Consider the following 14,157-nt stretch of genomic DNA (forward strand, 5'->3'; position numbering starts at 1 on the left):
ACTTGCAGATCTTTTTTTTATATAGTATATCACTGGTATATTCACCTACATACACCTAGAGATAACACTATTTTATCTTTAAGTATATATTATATATAAGCATGTTTTATGCTTACACTGTTAACTATTATTATGTTATATACTATGCTGCACTTATTTTTGTGTCATGACATACTCTCTACTTCATCGTCTAATAGCTGAGTGGTGTAACATTAAATGATTATAATTTGACTGTAGACATTGATTTTTTTTTTACATATTTTCATTACTGTAAATAATACTACAAGTGAACATCTTTGTGCATATATTTTAAGAGCATCTACAAGTATTAATGTAGGATTCCAAGAACTAAAATTGCTGGATCAGTGAATTGTACGTTTAAAATTTTAATAGGTGATTCCAAAATAGCCTTCAAAAAGACTACTAGTTTCCATTTCTTTCAGCAGAGCATGGGAGTGCTTTATTCGTCACAGCTTTATCAGTAATAGACTTTAATTCATTTAAGCTTCTGTTAATCCATCATTGAAAAATTATCTTATTGTTTTATCATTAATTTCTTTAGCTGTTAGTAATGTTGAGCATTAGTGAAGGCCAGTTGTATTTATTTTGTGAGTTGTCTGTTTATATTCTTTGCCCATTTTCCTGTTTGGTTGTTTTTTTTACATCTGTATTGGAGTATAATTCTGTACAATGTTGTGTTAGTTTCTGCTATACAACAAAGTGAATCAGCTATACGCATATATATATCCCCATATTCCCTCCCTCTTGAGCCTCCGTCCCACCCTCCCTATCCCACTCCTCTAGGTCATCACAAAGCACCGAGCTGATCTCCCTGTGCTATGCAGCAGCTTCCCACTAGCTATCTATTTTACAGTTGGTAGTGTATATATGTCAGTGCTACTCTCTTACCTCGTCCCAACTTCCCTCCCCTCCCACCCCCGCCCTTGTCCTGTTTGGTTTTATATCTTTTTTGCTTAGTAATTTTTAGGTCTTCCTATGTCATGAATATTGTCTTTGTTATGTTTTTTCCTAATATTTTGTTCTAGTCTGATTTTTGCCTTTACTTTTGTCTCTGGTATCTCTTATCTTTTAGAAATTCTAAGCTTTTTCCTCTCAAAGCTGTTTGTAAATACCTTTATGGTTTTAGGGTTTTATGCCATAAATATAAAGTCAGAGGTAAAAAGTTTGAAACACCACAAAGTATTAATTACTGACACTTACGGTTTGAGGTTACCATTAAATCTCATTTGTGAATTCTGTTCCAATTGAGAAATAAGACATAAGAGTGAGAAGGAAACCAGTTATTAACTTAATACCTGATAAAACTGTTTAAGTAACTATTTGATCTGGGGAGAAAAAAGAACACCAGTAAGAAATATAAAATAGCAAACAGAGTCTTTTTGAAATCCAATTTGTCTTCCTTCTGTGGACCTCAACTGGACTGGAGAAAAACATGCAACCAGGATGAGTTCACTCACTTTGAATTCATGACCAGGGAACACAGATGGGTCTCTCTGAATGTGTCACTATTTCACACATTCTGCAATTTCCTAAAGCACTCATAACCTCTTCTGCCATCCTTATTCTTAACTTATGACATTCTTATATACTGAGAAAATGGAATTGAGTCAGTGGCTAAAATGAGCTCTATAATACTCAGTATTGCAGCTGGCCAGAGAATGGAAAGGGCAGTGCTGGTAAGAAGTGTTAATGGTGGAAGCTAATTTGAAAGAAAGGATGTGCAGAATTTGGATAGATGGAAATAAAAAAGTACATGTGTACACAAATGTGTTCAATGTATATTTTTTATTTAATCTAAATTGGGTTTGACAGTAACATTGATGTACGTGTGTGTGTATGTGTGTGTGTATATACATGTAACTAAAATAGAATGTTTTAAAGAGGTCTGCTTTATTAACCAACATATTTTATTCTTTCTGGTGCCCTTCATTCCTCTTCTAGAATTGAGTTTCTATCTGGCATAATTTTCTTTTGGACTAAAGCACTTCTCTAATAATTTTTAGTAGGGCAAGACTTCGGGTGACAAATTGTTTTTGTTGTTTTGTTTTCATTTTAAAAGGATATTGTCAATGGATATACAAATCTAGGCTGTCTTTTCTTTTTTTTTTTTTATAAACATTACATAGGATGAATATATCATAATTATCTAATTGTTCCCTTCTTTTGGACATTTAGGTTATCATTAATTTTCCTCTAATTTAAATACTATGAATTGAGCAAGAACAATTTAAGTGGTCTTTTTATTTATTTATTTATTTATTTATTTATGGCTGTGTTGGGTCTTCGTTTCTGTGCGAGGGCTTTCTCTAGTTGTGGCAAGCGGGGGCCACTCTTCATCGTGGTGCGCGGGCCTCTCACTATCGCGGCCTCTCCTGTTGCGGAGCACAGGTTCCAGACGCGCAGGCTCAGTAATTGTGGCTCACGGGTCCAGTTGCTCCGCGGCATGTGGGATCTTCCCAGACCAGGGCTTGAACCCGTGTCCCCTGCATTGGCAGGCAGATTCTCAACCACTGCGCCACCAGGGAAGCCCTAGGCTGTCTTTTCTTTTAGCACTTTAAAGGTATCATTCCACTGTCTTCTGGCCACCGTTGTTTCGGATGAGAAATTGTCCTTATCATGGTTCCCTTATGTCTATTGTGCCTTTTTTTGCTCTGTATGATTTCAACATTTTTTTCTATCTTTGGTTTTCTGCATTTTGGTCATGATGTGTGTAGATCTGGTTTTCTTTTCCTTTATTTTTCTTGGGGTTTGCTGAATCTGTCAGTTGATATCATTCGTAAGTTTTAGAAAGAAAGTTTTAAAGAATCCTTTACCTCTGATACTGTATTTTTCAAATTCTAGGATTTCTGTTTGGCTCTTTTTAATAGTTTCTGTCTCTCTGTTTCAATTCCCCTTCAGTTCATGCTTGTCTACCTTTTTCACTACATTCTTTAGCATATGTATTAGAGTTCTTTTAAAGTCCCTGTTTGATAATTCTCGTATCTGCCACCTTTGGGACTGATGCTATTGACTGTTTTCTCTTTTGATAGTGAGTCATTTCTTTTTGTTGTACTGTGTGTTTCATAATCTTTTTTTTTTTAAATTGAATGCCAAACATTGTATGTAAAAAAGAATAGAACCTATGGTAAATAATGCTTATGCCCACAAAAGGGCATGCCTCTTATTTTGTCATGTTTTTGGTGTAGTTGAGTTGGGTTTGGTCTTTGCTTTCTATTCTGTGGTTGAGCTTGTTCTGATCCTGCTTTACTTATATTAAGTCACCCCAGACTTCAGATATTTTTGAGAGCAGGATCAGAATTTTTCTTTTAGTATGGTTTGTGACTTTCACTCAGTTCTCCTGACCTACCCTCAGACTTCAGCATGCCGTTTTCATCTGTCCTTATGGAGGGATCTATCTCTCTTAGTTCCTCTTTTCTTCTCCTAGCACAGATTGCCCTGCTTGGTGCTCACTGAAATGTTCAGAGTGGCTGTGAGATTTCTCTCAGTTCTCCTTCTTTGCACTCAGACTTATCAGGCTCCATGTACCTGCATCTCAGTGGGATCTTTCTCATCTGTCCCCTGTTATTCTTATGAGCATTTGGTGGAGGCTTGTTGAAAAGGGATGGCAGGTGGGTAGATTCCCCTTGGTCTACGGTTTGCAGAGATTCTAAACTGTCATGTCTGCCCCTAACTAGCTCTAAACATTTGTTAAAAGGTCAGTTGTTTTCTTCTTATCCACTTTCTCTTCCTCCTACTGCTGTGCCAAGAATAAAAGCCACTGTTCATTCCTTCTGCCCTATGAGGGGCCTTTCACTTTTATGATTTTTGTTGATAAAAAATCTGACTGATGAATGTTGAAAAGCTTTGATAGGTTACATGGCTTGTTCTTATTGTTACAATGGGATAGAGTTCTCTTGTGATTTTCTGTATCCTCAGAGAAGGGGAAATAATTATTAATTAAGTAACATGAGCTACAATACACACATACCTAAAAACCTTATGATTCATTTATACTAAATTTGACAATTACCTTGGATAAGGTTGCCAGTAGTTGGCAGCTCATCCTTGCTCTGTCATTTTTTTAGTGTCTGATTACTCTATCTTGCCTTTATTCCCCACCCTTGTTTTTGAAGTATTGATTCTTCCTTTTTTGTTTATTTAACTATGTAGCCAAACGTTTTGAAATTATTCTTAAAATTAAAAGTAACAATTTCTTAAGAGCACTATGCATCTAAAAAGTTCTTACTTTACTATAGTTGCATAATAGAAAAATAGTGAGTTTTAGCCACTTAAACTTAGATGAAGATTAATATGTCTGTGTTTTTTGTCTCATTCATTGGTTTAAGATAAATGCAGGGTACTTTTTCCTATTAATAACTTGATATTTTACAGGACAGTCTCATTGGTTGACAAGGTTTCTGTAGCTGATAAGAAGGATGTATGTTTAATTTTAATGCTCTGCAACTTTGGTCTCTAACCCTTACTTCAGTTCTCATTCTTCAGCTTAGGATGTAACTGAAAATGACAGTGGTGCCTTGGTTTAACTAATTGGTAAAGCCTGAATGGAATGTGGATAAGTGAACCATTTTGGCAGTGAACAGAGGAGTAAAGCACACTTTTCTCATTAGTTGTCTCCCAGGCTAAAATTAAACAGAATAATATATTGCCAAATTTTAGTGATTTATGGAGGATCTGTTCTGAGTCAACTATCACCCTAATTGTCTGCACACTTACATGTCAAAACTTGTATGTTATTTTTAAAGGCTGTGTCTCATAAATTGAATATAATATAAAAATATCCCTTTAAATTTAGAAGAACATTATCTCTAAATTATAATTTTAGCTAAGTTGTTAGATTAATAGATTATTCTCTTTTATTACCTGTTTAACATTCATAAAGTTCAAGCCTGGCTATAAGTCATTTAGTCATTTTTGGTATAATGCAATTATGTGACTTAAATGAATATTTGTTGAAGTATTTAACTTTTTCATTATAATAAAATAAGACTTTCAGAATTAGTTGTCCATGTGAAAATATTTACCTATTTACATTTGTTTTCCTTTCCCTTTCTCTACCATCCCAATTTTAAAGGCGTGCTAATAACTTACTGAGAAAGTTTTAAAAAATTTACTCAACATGCTTAGTTTTTGGCACATATGAAAAGACTATTAAAATAACTTGTCTCATATGGAGAAGTCCGTAATTCCTTAATTTACTTTTGTCTTTTGCAGTTTGTATTCTTTTAAATTTATAACTGCTTTGTTTATATAGGTTCTTTTTTGCATATTTTCATCATAATTTAAAAAATAGTTTCTATGTGGCTTGTACTTGAGATGTATAATATTAAGACAAAACTTATCCTGATATATTTACTTTTAAAAATCAATTTAATTTATTCGTTTTCTTCTTTTATCATCTTTTAATGGTAACACTTGGTGCATACAAAAGAATATATGTAAGTTTTGAAGAAAAATCACGTAATGAATACCATTGACTATTTACTAAGAAGTTGATTGTCAATTTATTTGCTTTTCTATACCTCAGGAGATCTTTCTTTTTATTTAGGGTTCTTTTCTGTTCTTTTTCTCTTCAGTGTTTTGTTTCTTCTTTGTTTGTTTGTTTGTTTGTTTAATATAGGTTTATTTTTAATTATCCAGTTTGGATTCATTGGGCTTCTTAGGTGTGAAGCTTAATATCTTTTGGCAATTCTGTAAAATTCTCAGCCATTTTTTTCCTTTGTTTCTTTTTTTTTTTGGCTGTATCTGGTCTTAGTTGCATCATGCGGGTTCTTCGTTGTAGTGCGTGGGCTTCTCTCTAGTTGTGGCACATGGGTTTTTCACTCTGTAGCTGTGGCGCGTGGGCTCCACGGCGTGTGGGCTCTGTAGTTGTGGTGCGTGGGCTCTCTTGTTGAGGCATGCGAGCTCAGTAGTTGTCGCACACGACCTTAGTTGCCCCGCGGCATGTGGGATCTTATTTCCCTGATCAGGTTTCGAACCTGCATCCACTGCATTGGAGGACGGATACTTTACCACTGGACCACCAGGGAAGTCCCTCAGCCATTATTTTTTAACAATATTACCTCTTCTCATTGCTTAGTAACTCCCTCTGGAATCTAATTAGATATATGTTTGTTCTTCTTACTCAGTCCTCATATCTCTTAACATCATTTTAACTTTTTTCTTTCATTTTTCTATCTCAGATACATTCTAAATTATCTTATTGTGTTTCTTCTATTTTATTAATTTTCTCTTCAACTATATCTAATCTGCTATTTAACCTGTCCAATGAGTTTTTTACTTCAAAAACTAAATCTGTCATTTCTGTAGTTTCCATTTTTCTTTAAAATGTGTTCTTCACTGATACTTTCTCATTGTTTGTTCCCCTTCATGATTGCATACTTTTGTACCTTAAACGTTTTCTACATAGCTGTTTTTTAAAACAATATTTATTTGGTTGCATTGGGTCTTAGTTGCGGCAGGTGGGCTCCTTAGTTGCGGCTCGCCAGCTCCTTAGTTGCGGCTCGCCGGCTCCTTAGTTGTGGAGTGCGAACTCTTAGTTGCCACATGTGTGTGGGATCTAGTTTCTGCACCAGGGATCGAACCCAGGCCCCCTGCCTTGGGAGCGTGGAGTCTTAACCACTGCGCCACCAGCAAAGTCCCCATAGCTGTTTTTCTGTATTCAAATACCTTCAGTGCTTGAAAGTCTAAATTTGTTAGTTCTTTTTTCTGGCTCTTGCTCACTTGCCTTCTGCAGTGCTTGCTGATATTTTTTGTTATGGGACTCATTCACAGATCTTAATTTGTAGCTGTTATGTTACAATGAATTGGAGACTTTTTTCAAAGAGAAAAATTTATTCTGCATTTTGCTAGTGGCTATAAGGATATTCCTCAGCAAGACAATCTAAAGCTCATCTACCTCTCTTTTCTGTTGTCCCCGTTTTGAGAATCCCAGTTATATTCTCCCTCATGTCACCTGCACCTGTTTTTTAATGTTCCCTTTTCAAAAGTCTTTTTAGTAATTATTTTGGTGTTTACGTCCATGTTTTTAAATAACTTGGCTTTCCTTGCTCTTTCTTGATTGTTCCTTTTACAGCATTATTCATTGCTGTCTAACTGTGGAAAATGATAATTGGCTAACTTTTACCCTCTTCAGCTCCCATCACACATTCCTCTGATGTACCCATACTCCCAGTAATCAAATGTATGATACTGTTGTATTATACATTTGATTAATCAATGAATTCATTTTTTTTCAGAATTTACATAGTTCTGTCTGTAGATATTATTCATGACACGGTCATGTTTATCCTATAGTTAGTTATCCTTTCCTTTATAACATTTGTTTTTCCTGTATTTAATAATTGTTTGTTGTTTCTAAGTTTTCCATGTACTTGTCACTAATTCACTATTGTCATCCTGGGTCACTTTTTTCCCGTGTTGGATCCTTTGTCTTCTGGATCCCAAAGTTTTTTTCTTGTGGTAATTCCTTCTTTTGACAAAATACATTCTTTATTGTTAAGCATGTATTATTTTGGTGTCTTTAATATTTATGTGATATTAATTATAAAATATATTATTGTGGGCTCATGTGACAGCAAGCAGTTCATAGTAATTTAAATCTAATTGTAATTTTATTTCTGTATATGGATTTTAGAAAAGTCTTTTAACTTTTATGATTGAATTATGTATTCTTGAATTTAAATGAATTTTTGAACTCTATTTAAATGTGTTCAACACATTTCTTTAAAATAAAAAGGATTTGATTAATAGTCTTTCATATTTCAGGCCAAATTCTGTTTCTCACCTAGTAACATATTTTGATAGAATGAGTTGTTATAAAACAAGAACACTATTCAAATTAGCTCTTGCTATATATACTCATGTGTCTAGATACTATATTTTTGTTAGTTTGTGGAGTTGATAGTCTCTGGCATAGTAGAGCTGTTAGAATTATTTGAAAACTGGATATAATTTTGGGAAAGTCTTATTTTATTTTCCTTAATATAATATAGCATATTAAGCCTTTATTCGGTATACTAGTGGTATTTGAGAAATAGGAGAATTTAGGTTCTTATGAGGAATCTGCATTCTATTACAGGAAAAAATATATATTGTATTTTCCAATTGACTTCAGTTATGACCCACCTGTTTTGCAGTCATCTTGTATTTAGCTTCTCCCCATCATTCCTTTCTGATATGTGTATTTGAGTGAATCATTGCTCACTAGCACATGCTTTGTTACATGGAAGGAGGGATTGCTTATGTTGTCTCAGCATGTTGCCTAGGAATCTATACCGATTTTGGGTTCCTGGGAGAAGTAGCAATGTAAAGTAGAACAGGAGTACACATGGCAAATTTCGTTTGAAAATTCTGTGCAAAGCTTTGAAAAAGGAGGAAATTTCTCTTTTGCTTGCTTCCTCTCCTCCATCCTTGTATCTCAATCTCTTTGTGGTTCACTTTTCATAGGACTTGGTATTAATACTAATTATACTAATTGTACTAGCTGTTTTAATTATCTGCAATATTATAGAACAAATGGGCTTTTTTCAACTAACCTGAGAATCTGTCTACCATTTATTGTGATTCTTTTTTCAGCTCCTACCACGTGGAAGGTACTTTTTCAGATGCTGGAGATACAGTTGAGAGCAAAACTGACTAATATCCCTTCCTTCATATTCTATACATCCTAGTGGAGCTAATACTATTTTTATCAAAAAATATATGTAGAAATGCAAAATCTTATTTATGGATATACATGACCTGCCCCACATAAATTAAGAATGGGATATTCTGCTTTAGTTAAGTTTATGTGAGCTACTTTTTATTAGAGAGGGACAAAAATGTTTTAGTTAGTAGGATGAATTGCAACTTGTTACACTTCAGTCTTTGTGTTTCATGTCAGAATGTTAGCCTGCATTTCATCTAGGCAGCTCTCTCTCTTTGCTTCTGAACATTTAAAGCTGTAATTTACAGTGATTTATTAAGTGGTTATAATAATGCTTCCTTTCATATCATGAGTTAGTTCTGTAATATAAACAAAAAAGGGAGATAATATTCCCTTCTCATGGCCAATATAGAAATTGCTATTTGCCTAAAAAATAAAGTTAATTATTATTTTTTAAAGGCAAATGCACATTTAATGAGATATAATTCAAATTCCGTAAAGTACATTATTTTAAAGTGCATAATTTAGTGGTTTTTAGTATATTTGCAAGGTTGTACAACAATCACCATTTTCTAATTACAGAACATTTTCATCACTCCCAAAAGAACCATATATCTACTAGCAGTTATTTCCCATTCTTTCCTCCCCCCAGGCCCCAGCATCCACTGATCTACTTTTTTCTTCATGGTTTTGCCTGTTCTGGCCATTTCATGTAAGCGGAATTGTATAATACGTGGTTTTCTGTAACTGGCTTGTTTCACTTAGCATGTTTTCAAGGCTTATCCATGTTATAGCATGTATCAGTACTGCATTCCTTTTCATGGATAAATAGTTTTCCATTGTGTGATTCTACTACATTTTGCTAATCCATTCAGCAATTCATGGACATTCATGTTTTCCCACTGTTCGGCTATTGTGAATAATGCTGCTATGAAAATTTGTGTACAAGTTTTTGCGTGGATATTTGATTACAGTTCTCTTGGTATATACCTAGGAATAGAATTGTTGGGTCATATTGTAACTGTATATTTTGCTTTCTGAGGAAATGCCAGACTGTTTTCCAAATTATTTGCACTATTTTATGTTCCCACCAGCAATGTATGAAGGTTTGAATTCCTCTACATCATTGGCAACACTTACTGTTGTTCATCTTTTTTATTATGGCTCTCCTACTAATTGGTGTAAAGTGACATCAAGCTTATTATTTTTAGGAGGAATGTAACAATTTAAAAATCTTGTTTTTTAGGTGCCGTACTTCTTTGTAATGTACAAGGACTAGCAGTTAATATTGACCCTATCTTATACACCTGGCTCATTTATCAACCTCAGAAGCGAACCAGTAAACATATGCAGCAGGTGAGAAATTTTTATAATTCTCTAAATAATTTTTTTTCTTATTTGTTAGAGTTATATATTTCTTCTGTTGATTTTGTTTATGGAGGAACCAGAATTCTTCTACCCCTTTCAAGCAATTCTACTCTTTAATTTCTGTACAAGAAATTACAGTTCAAAGTAGAGTTGCATTGATTGTTAAAGGGACTTGGTCTACAATTGCTTGTAAAGCAAATACTTTAGAGAGACTAGGTTAGGTAGTCCTATTTTACTGGCTTATTTTCCCTCATAGTGCCTACATGTTTGTTCTCAGAGTGTCCAATACATAATAATTGCTTAGGAAATGTTAGCTTTCATTTTCATTATCTCTACATTTCTTCTTCATCTGTAGGTTTATTCAACAAACATGCATTGAGTGTGCCTAACTCTGGTATTGGGATGGTTGGTGCAAAATACTTGGGATATGTGTGTGTTTAAAGGGGTCTAAATTACAAAGCAAAAGGAGCTAATTATAGTCTCCTGAATACTTACGTGTAATTCTCTATGTAGGTCATGATACTTAAATGTAATTCTGACAGATGGGTTTTATTATTCCCATTTTAAAGATGAAGAAACTGATGCTTATTGAGATTAACTTACCTATTTTCACACATCTAGTATATCTCAGAACTAAGAATTTTTGAGGCCAAATTTATGTGATATTGAATTGCATTTTCCCATTGACTTAATTGTAATTTTGTAACATTCTACTTGGAATAGCTTTGTATTTTTTTTCTGAGGTAACTTAAAGCTAATTTATAGGAGAAAAGTGTATAATTTTATATTTACATAAGAATATAAAAATTAACTAAAAAAGTGCAACCCGTGTCTCAAGGAGCATCTTTTTAAAAGTTTTTCTTCATTTTGTCCTAATTTCATTTGAAACTTCTGCCATCCCTTCTCCATTTCATGCTTCCTTTTATCAAATACTTACAGAATACAGTGCAGTATGCTAGGTACTGGAGCTATAGAAACAGAAATCGTGGTTGAGAATATCCCTTCCTCTAGAGGTATTTAGTGTATTTGAGAATGTGAAGGAATATAGTAGTAATGCCATTCTTGGTACCTCCCTTGGTATCCATAGGGGATTGGTTCCAGTCCTCCCTCCCCTGTGGATACCAAAATCCACGATGCTTAGGTCCCTTGGTGTAGTACAGTTGGCCCTCTGTATCCTTGGGTTCCAGATCAACAGAGGGCTGAATGTAATTGCTATGTTAGATGTATTTACAGGAGTATATGAAAACATAAAAGGAAACATTCTCATGACCAGGTGAGGATGGGTGTTAGAAGGAGGAATTGACAATTGAGCTGAGCATCATAAAAGTAAGCCAGACAAGGAAGGTTGTTTTAGACTAAACTGTGAGCAGAGGCAAAGACGATGGAGTAACTTGGCAAGAAAGGGACCTTCAGTGTTTCCAGGCTAGAGCCAAGTGTTCTTATAGAGACTGGTAGAAATTGAAAGCCAATTCATAAAAGATTTTATTTGTAATGGTAAGTGTTTGAGACTTTATCCCAAAGGGTACAGAGGAAGTATAGGAAACTAATATAAATAGACTTGGATTTTAGAAAGTTTAACACAATATGGAGTATGAGTAATGGAGAAGTTAGGACTAATGGCAGGGACAATTTGAGAAAAATTTAGTTGTAAATTTTTTTTCTTACTGAGATATAATTGACATATAACAGTATATTAATTTCAGGTAGCAACATAACAATCCAATATTTGTATATATTGCAAAATCACCACTGTAAGTCTAGTTAACATCCATCACCACGCATAGTTAAATAATTTTTTCTCTTGTGATGAGAAAAGATTTACTCTCCTAGTGACTTGCAAATATACAATACATATTATTAACAATAGTCATCATATCGTACGCTACATTTTATAACTGGAAGTTAGTACTTTGCCTTTACCCATTACACACCCCCCTCCCCCAATCCCCCTGTCTCTGGCAAACACCCTCTCTTTTCTGTATGTAGAGTTTGATGTTTTGGGTTTTTTGGGTTTTGTTTTGTTTAGATTCCACATATAAATGTGGTATTTGTCTTTCTTTGTCTGACATAGCAGAATGGCCTCAAGGTCCATCCATGTTGTCACAAATAGCAAGATTTTCTTATTTTTTAGGGCTGAATGATATTTCATTGTATTATAAATTTTTCATTGGTTATTTTATAAGTGATGCAGTTATCTCCAGTACACCATAGATATCCCTGAATGTCAGGTAGCGTTCTAGCAGCTTAAGTAAATTATACATTTGTTTGATTGATACCAAGTACCTTCAAAGATTTTGATTTTTTATTTTATTTTTATTATATTGGTTCATAAGTATTTTTAAGTTAAATATAAATATATATATTTGTCTAAGTTCAAAACTAGTAGTTTCATTTAAAAGATAAACTAACAAATACCCATAATCCTAATCATTCAGAGTTACAAATAATATTGGGATAAATATCTTCATATTTGCACTTTTCTTTAATTATTCACTTAGAATATATTTTTAGAAGTGTAACTAGTAACTTTAGGCATGTGGTTTAGCATATTTTAAGGCCTTTGTAATATTGCCAGTTTGATTCCAGAATTGGTGTACAGTTTATATTTTCGTCAGCACTTTATAGTATTACTATTTTGCTACAGTTCAGCATATCTCAAAAATATGCTTTGAAAATGCCTTTAATCTACTATTTCAGTTCTACATTTTCTCCAACATGGAAAATTGAGAGTATAGTTGAACCCTATGACCTTATTGCCCAGTTTCAATACCTGTCAACCCATAACTAATCATCTTCACTTTTAAAATCTGTTGTGTGAAAAAAGGCTAGTATTCAGTAGTGGTGAAAATGTAGAAAATGGATGAACTCATATACTACTGTTGTGAGTGAAAATTAATAAATTTGTCAGTGTCTAATAAAATTACACATGACTCTAGCCTATGACCCCAAAATTCCACTTTTGGATAGAGCTGTGTTCTTACAGTGACATTCATATGAGCCTAAGGAGTCATGTATAAGCCTGTCCCTGCAGAATTCTTTGCAATGGTGTAAAATTGGAGACAACCTAAATGACTGTCTCTAACAAAGTAGATAAATAAAGCATGGCACGTTAACATGATGTATTATTTTTTTGTTAAAAGTTATTCAATAGGTTTTAGTATGGAAGTCTCAAAATTCTATTTAATGCAAAAATCAATTTCCCAAGGACATATGCAATATGAGAGTACTTATTATATTTTTCCCAAACCACCCTGCATATATTACATATTATATATTATCACATATCACATATTATATATAGTATATATTATATATAAACTATATATATGGCATATGTGTAAGTAAATATGGGTGTAAAAAATTAAAGGATTGTATCAATATCATAATAGTGATTGACTCTGGGAGGAATGGGCAGTTAGCAGTCAGAGGGGATTTTAGCTTTATCTGTAATATTTTACTTTTCTCCTTAAAAAGAGCAAATATGATAAATTGTTAATTGCCAGTAATTATTGGTTATAATGAAAATATGGATGTTCTTTTATTCTTCATAATTTCCTATATTTTTACATTTATTAAATTAATAATAAAGGAAAATTTTATAGGAAGAGGGACAAAAGGCTTTTTAGGTATTTTGGGACCACGGGATATTGATGGGGCAACAATAGGACAGATATGGGACTAGGGTACAATGGAAATTTGGGGGAATATCCCGTACCAGAAGGCAGAAGAATGTAAGCAGAGCAACAGGTGGTTGCTAAAAATAAATGCTCCTTCTTCTGATATTTTTGACTGGGGTAGTCATATTTCCGAAAAAAGCGGTGGGAATCACTCATCTTTTACTCTTTTTCCAGTATCTCTTCATGCCTGACATATAGGAACTATATTAGCAATCATTCAGCAAATATTTATGAAGGGTCTCTATTGCTCACTGTTAAAGGTATTTTGGATACAGCTGTGTAGAGACATGTAAGAGCCTTGCTCTCTTGTTAGAAAGGATTTTTATTTGGCCTTTTACTGTATTTTTACTGATGTGAAAATGCACTCAGAGTCTCAACCACCAAAAGAAAGATTTTTTTGTTTGTTTGTTGTTGGGTATTTCCAATATCATATCTTCCATCAATCTC

General features: G+C 33.7%; 1 protein-coding gene across 5 annotated transcripts in view; it reads left to right on the plus strand.

The window, feature by feature from the left end:
• The window catches only part of VPS13B (vacuolar protein sorting 13 homolog B), an 802,016-nt gene that overhangs the window by 309,234 nt on the left and 478,625 nt on the right, over window positions 1-14,157 (plus strand). For all 5 annotated transcript variants that reach the window (XM_061172062.1, XM_061172061.1, XM_061172063.1 and 2 more), the window contains exon 20: window positions 9,912-10,021. In XM_061172062.1, coding sequence (XP_061028045.1) covers window positions 9,912-10,021 — 110 coding nt within the window. The remainder of the gene's footprint in view (window positions 1-9,911; window positions 10,022-14,157) is intronic.

The sequence above is a fragment of the Eubalaena glacialis genome, chromosome 17, assembly GCF_028564815.1.
Source record: "Eubalaena glacialis isolate mEubGla1 chromosome 17, mEubGla1.1.hap2.+ XY, whole genome shotgun sequence".
NCBI lineage: Eukaryota > Metazoa > Chordata > Mammalia > Artiodactyla > Balaenidae > Eubalaena > Eubalaena glacialis.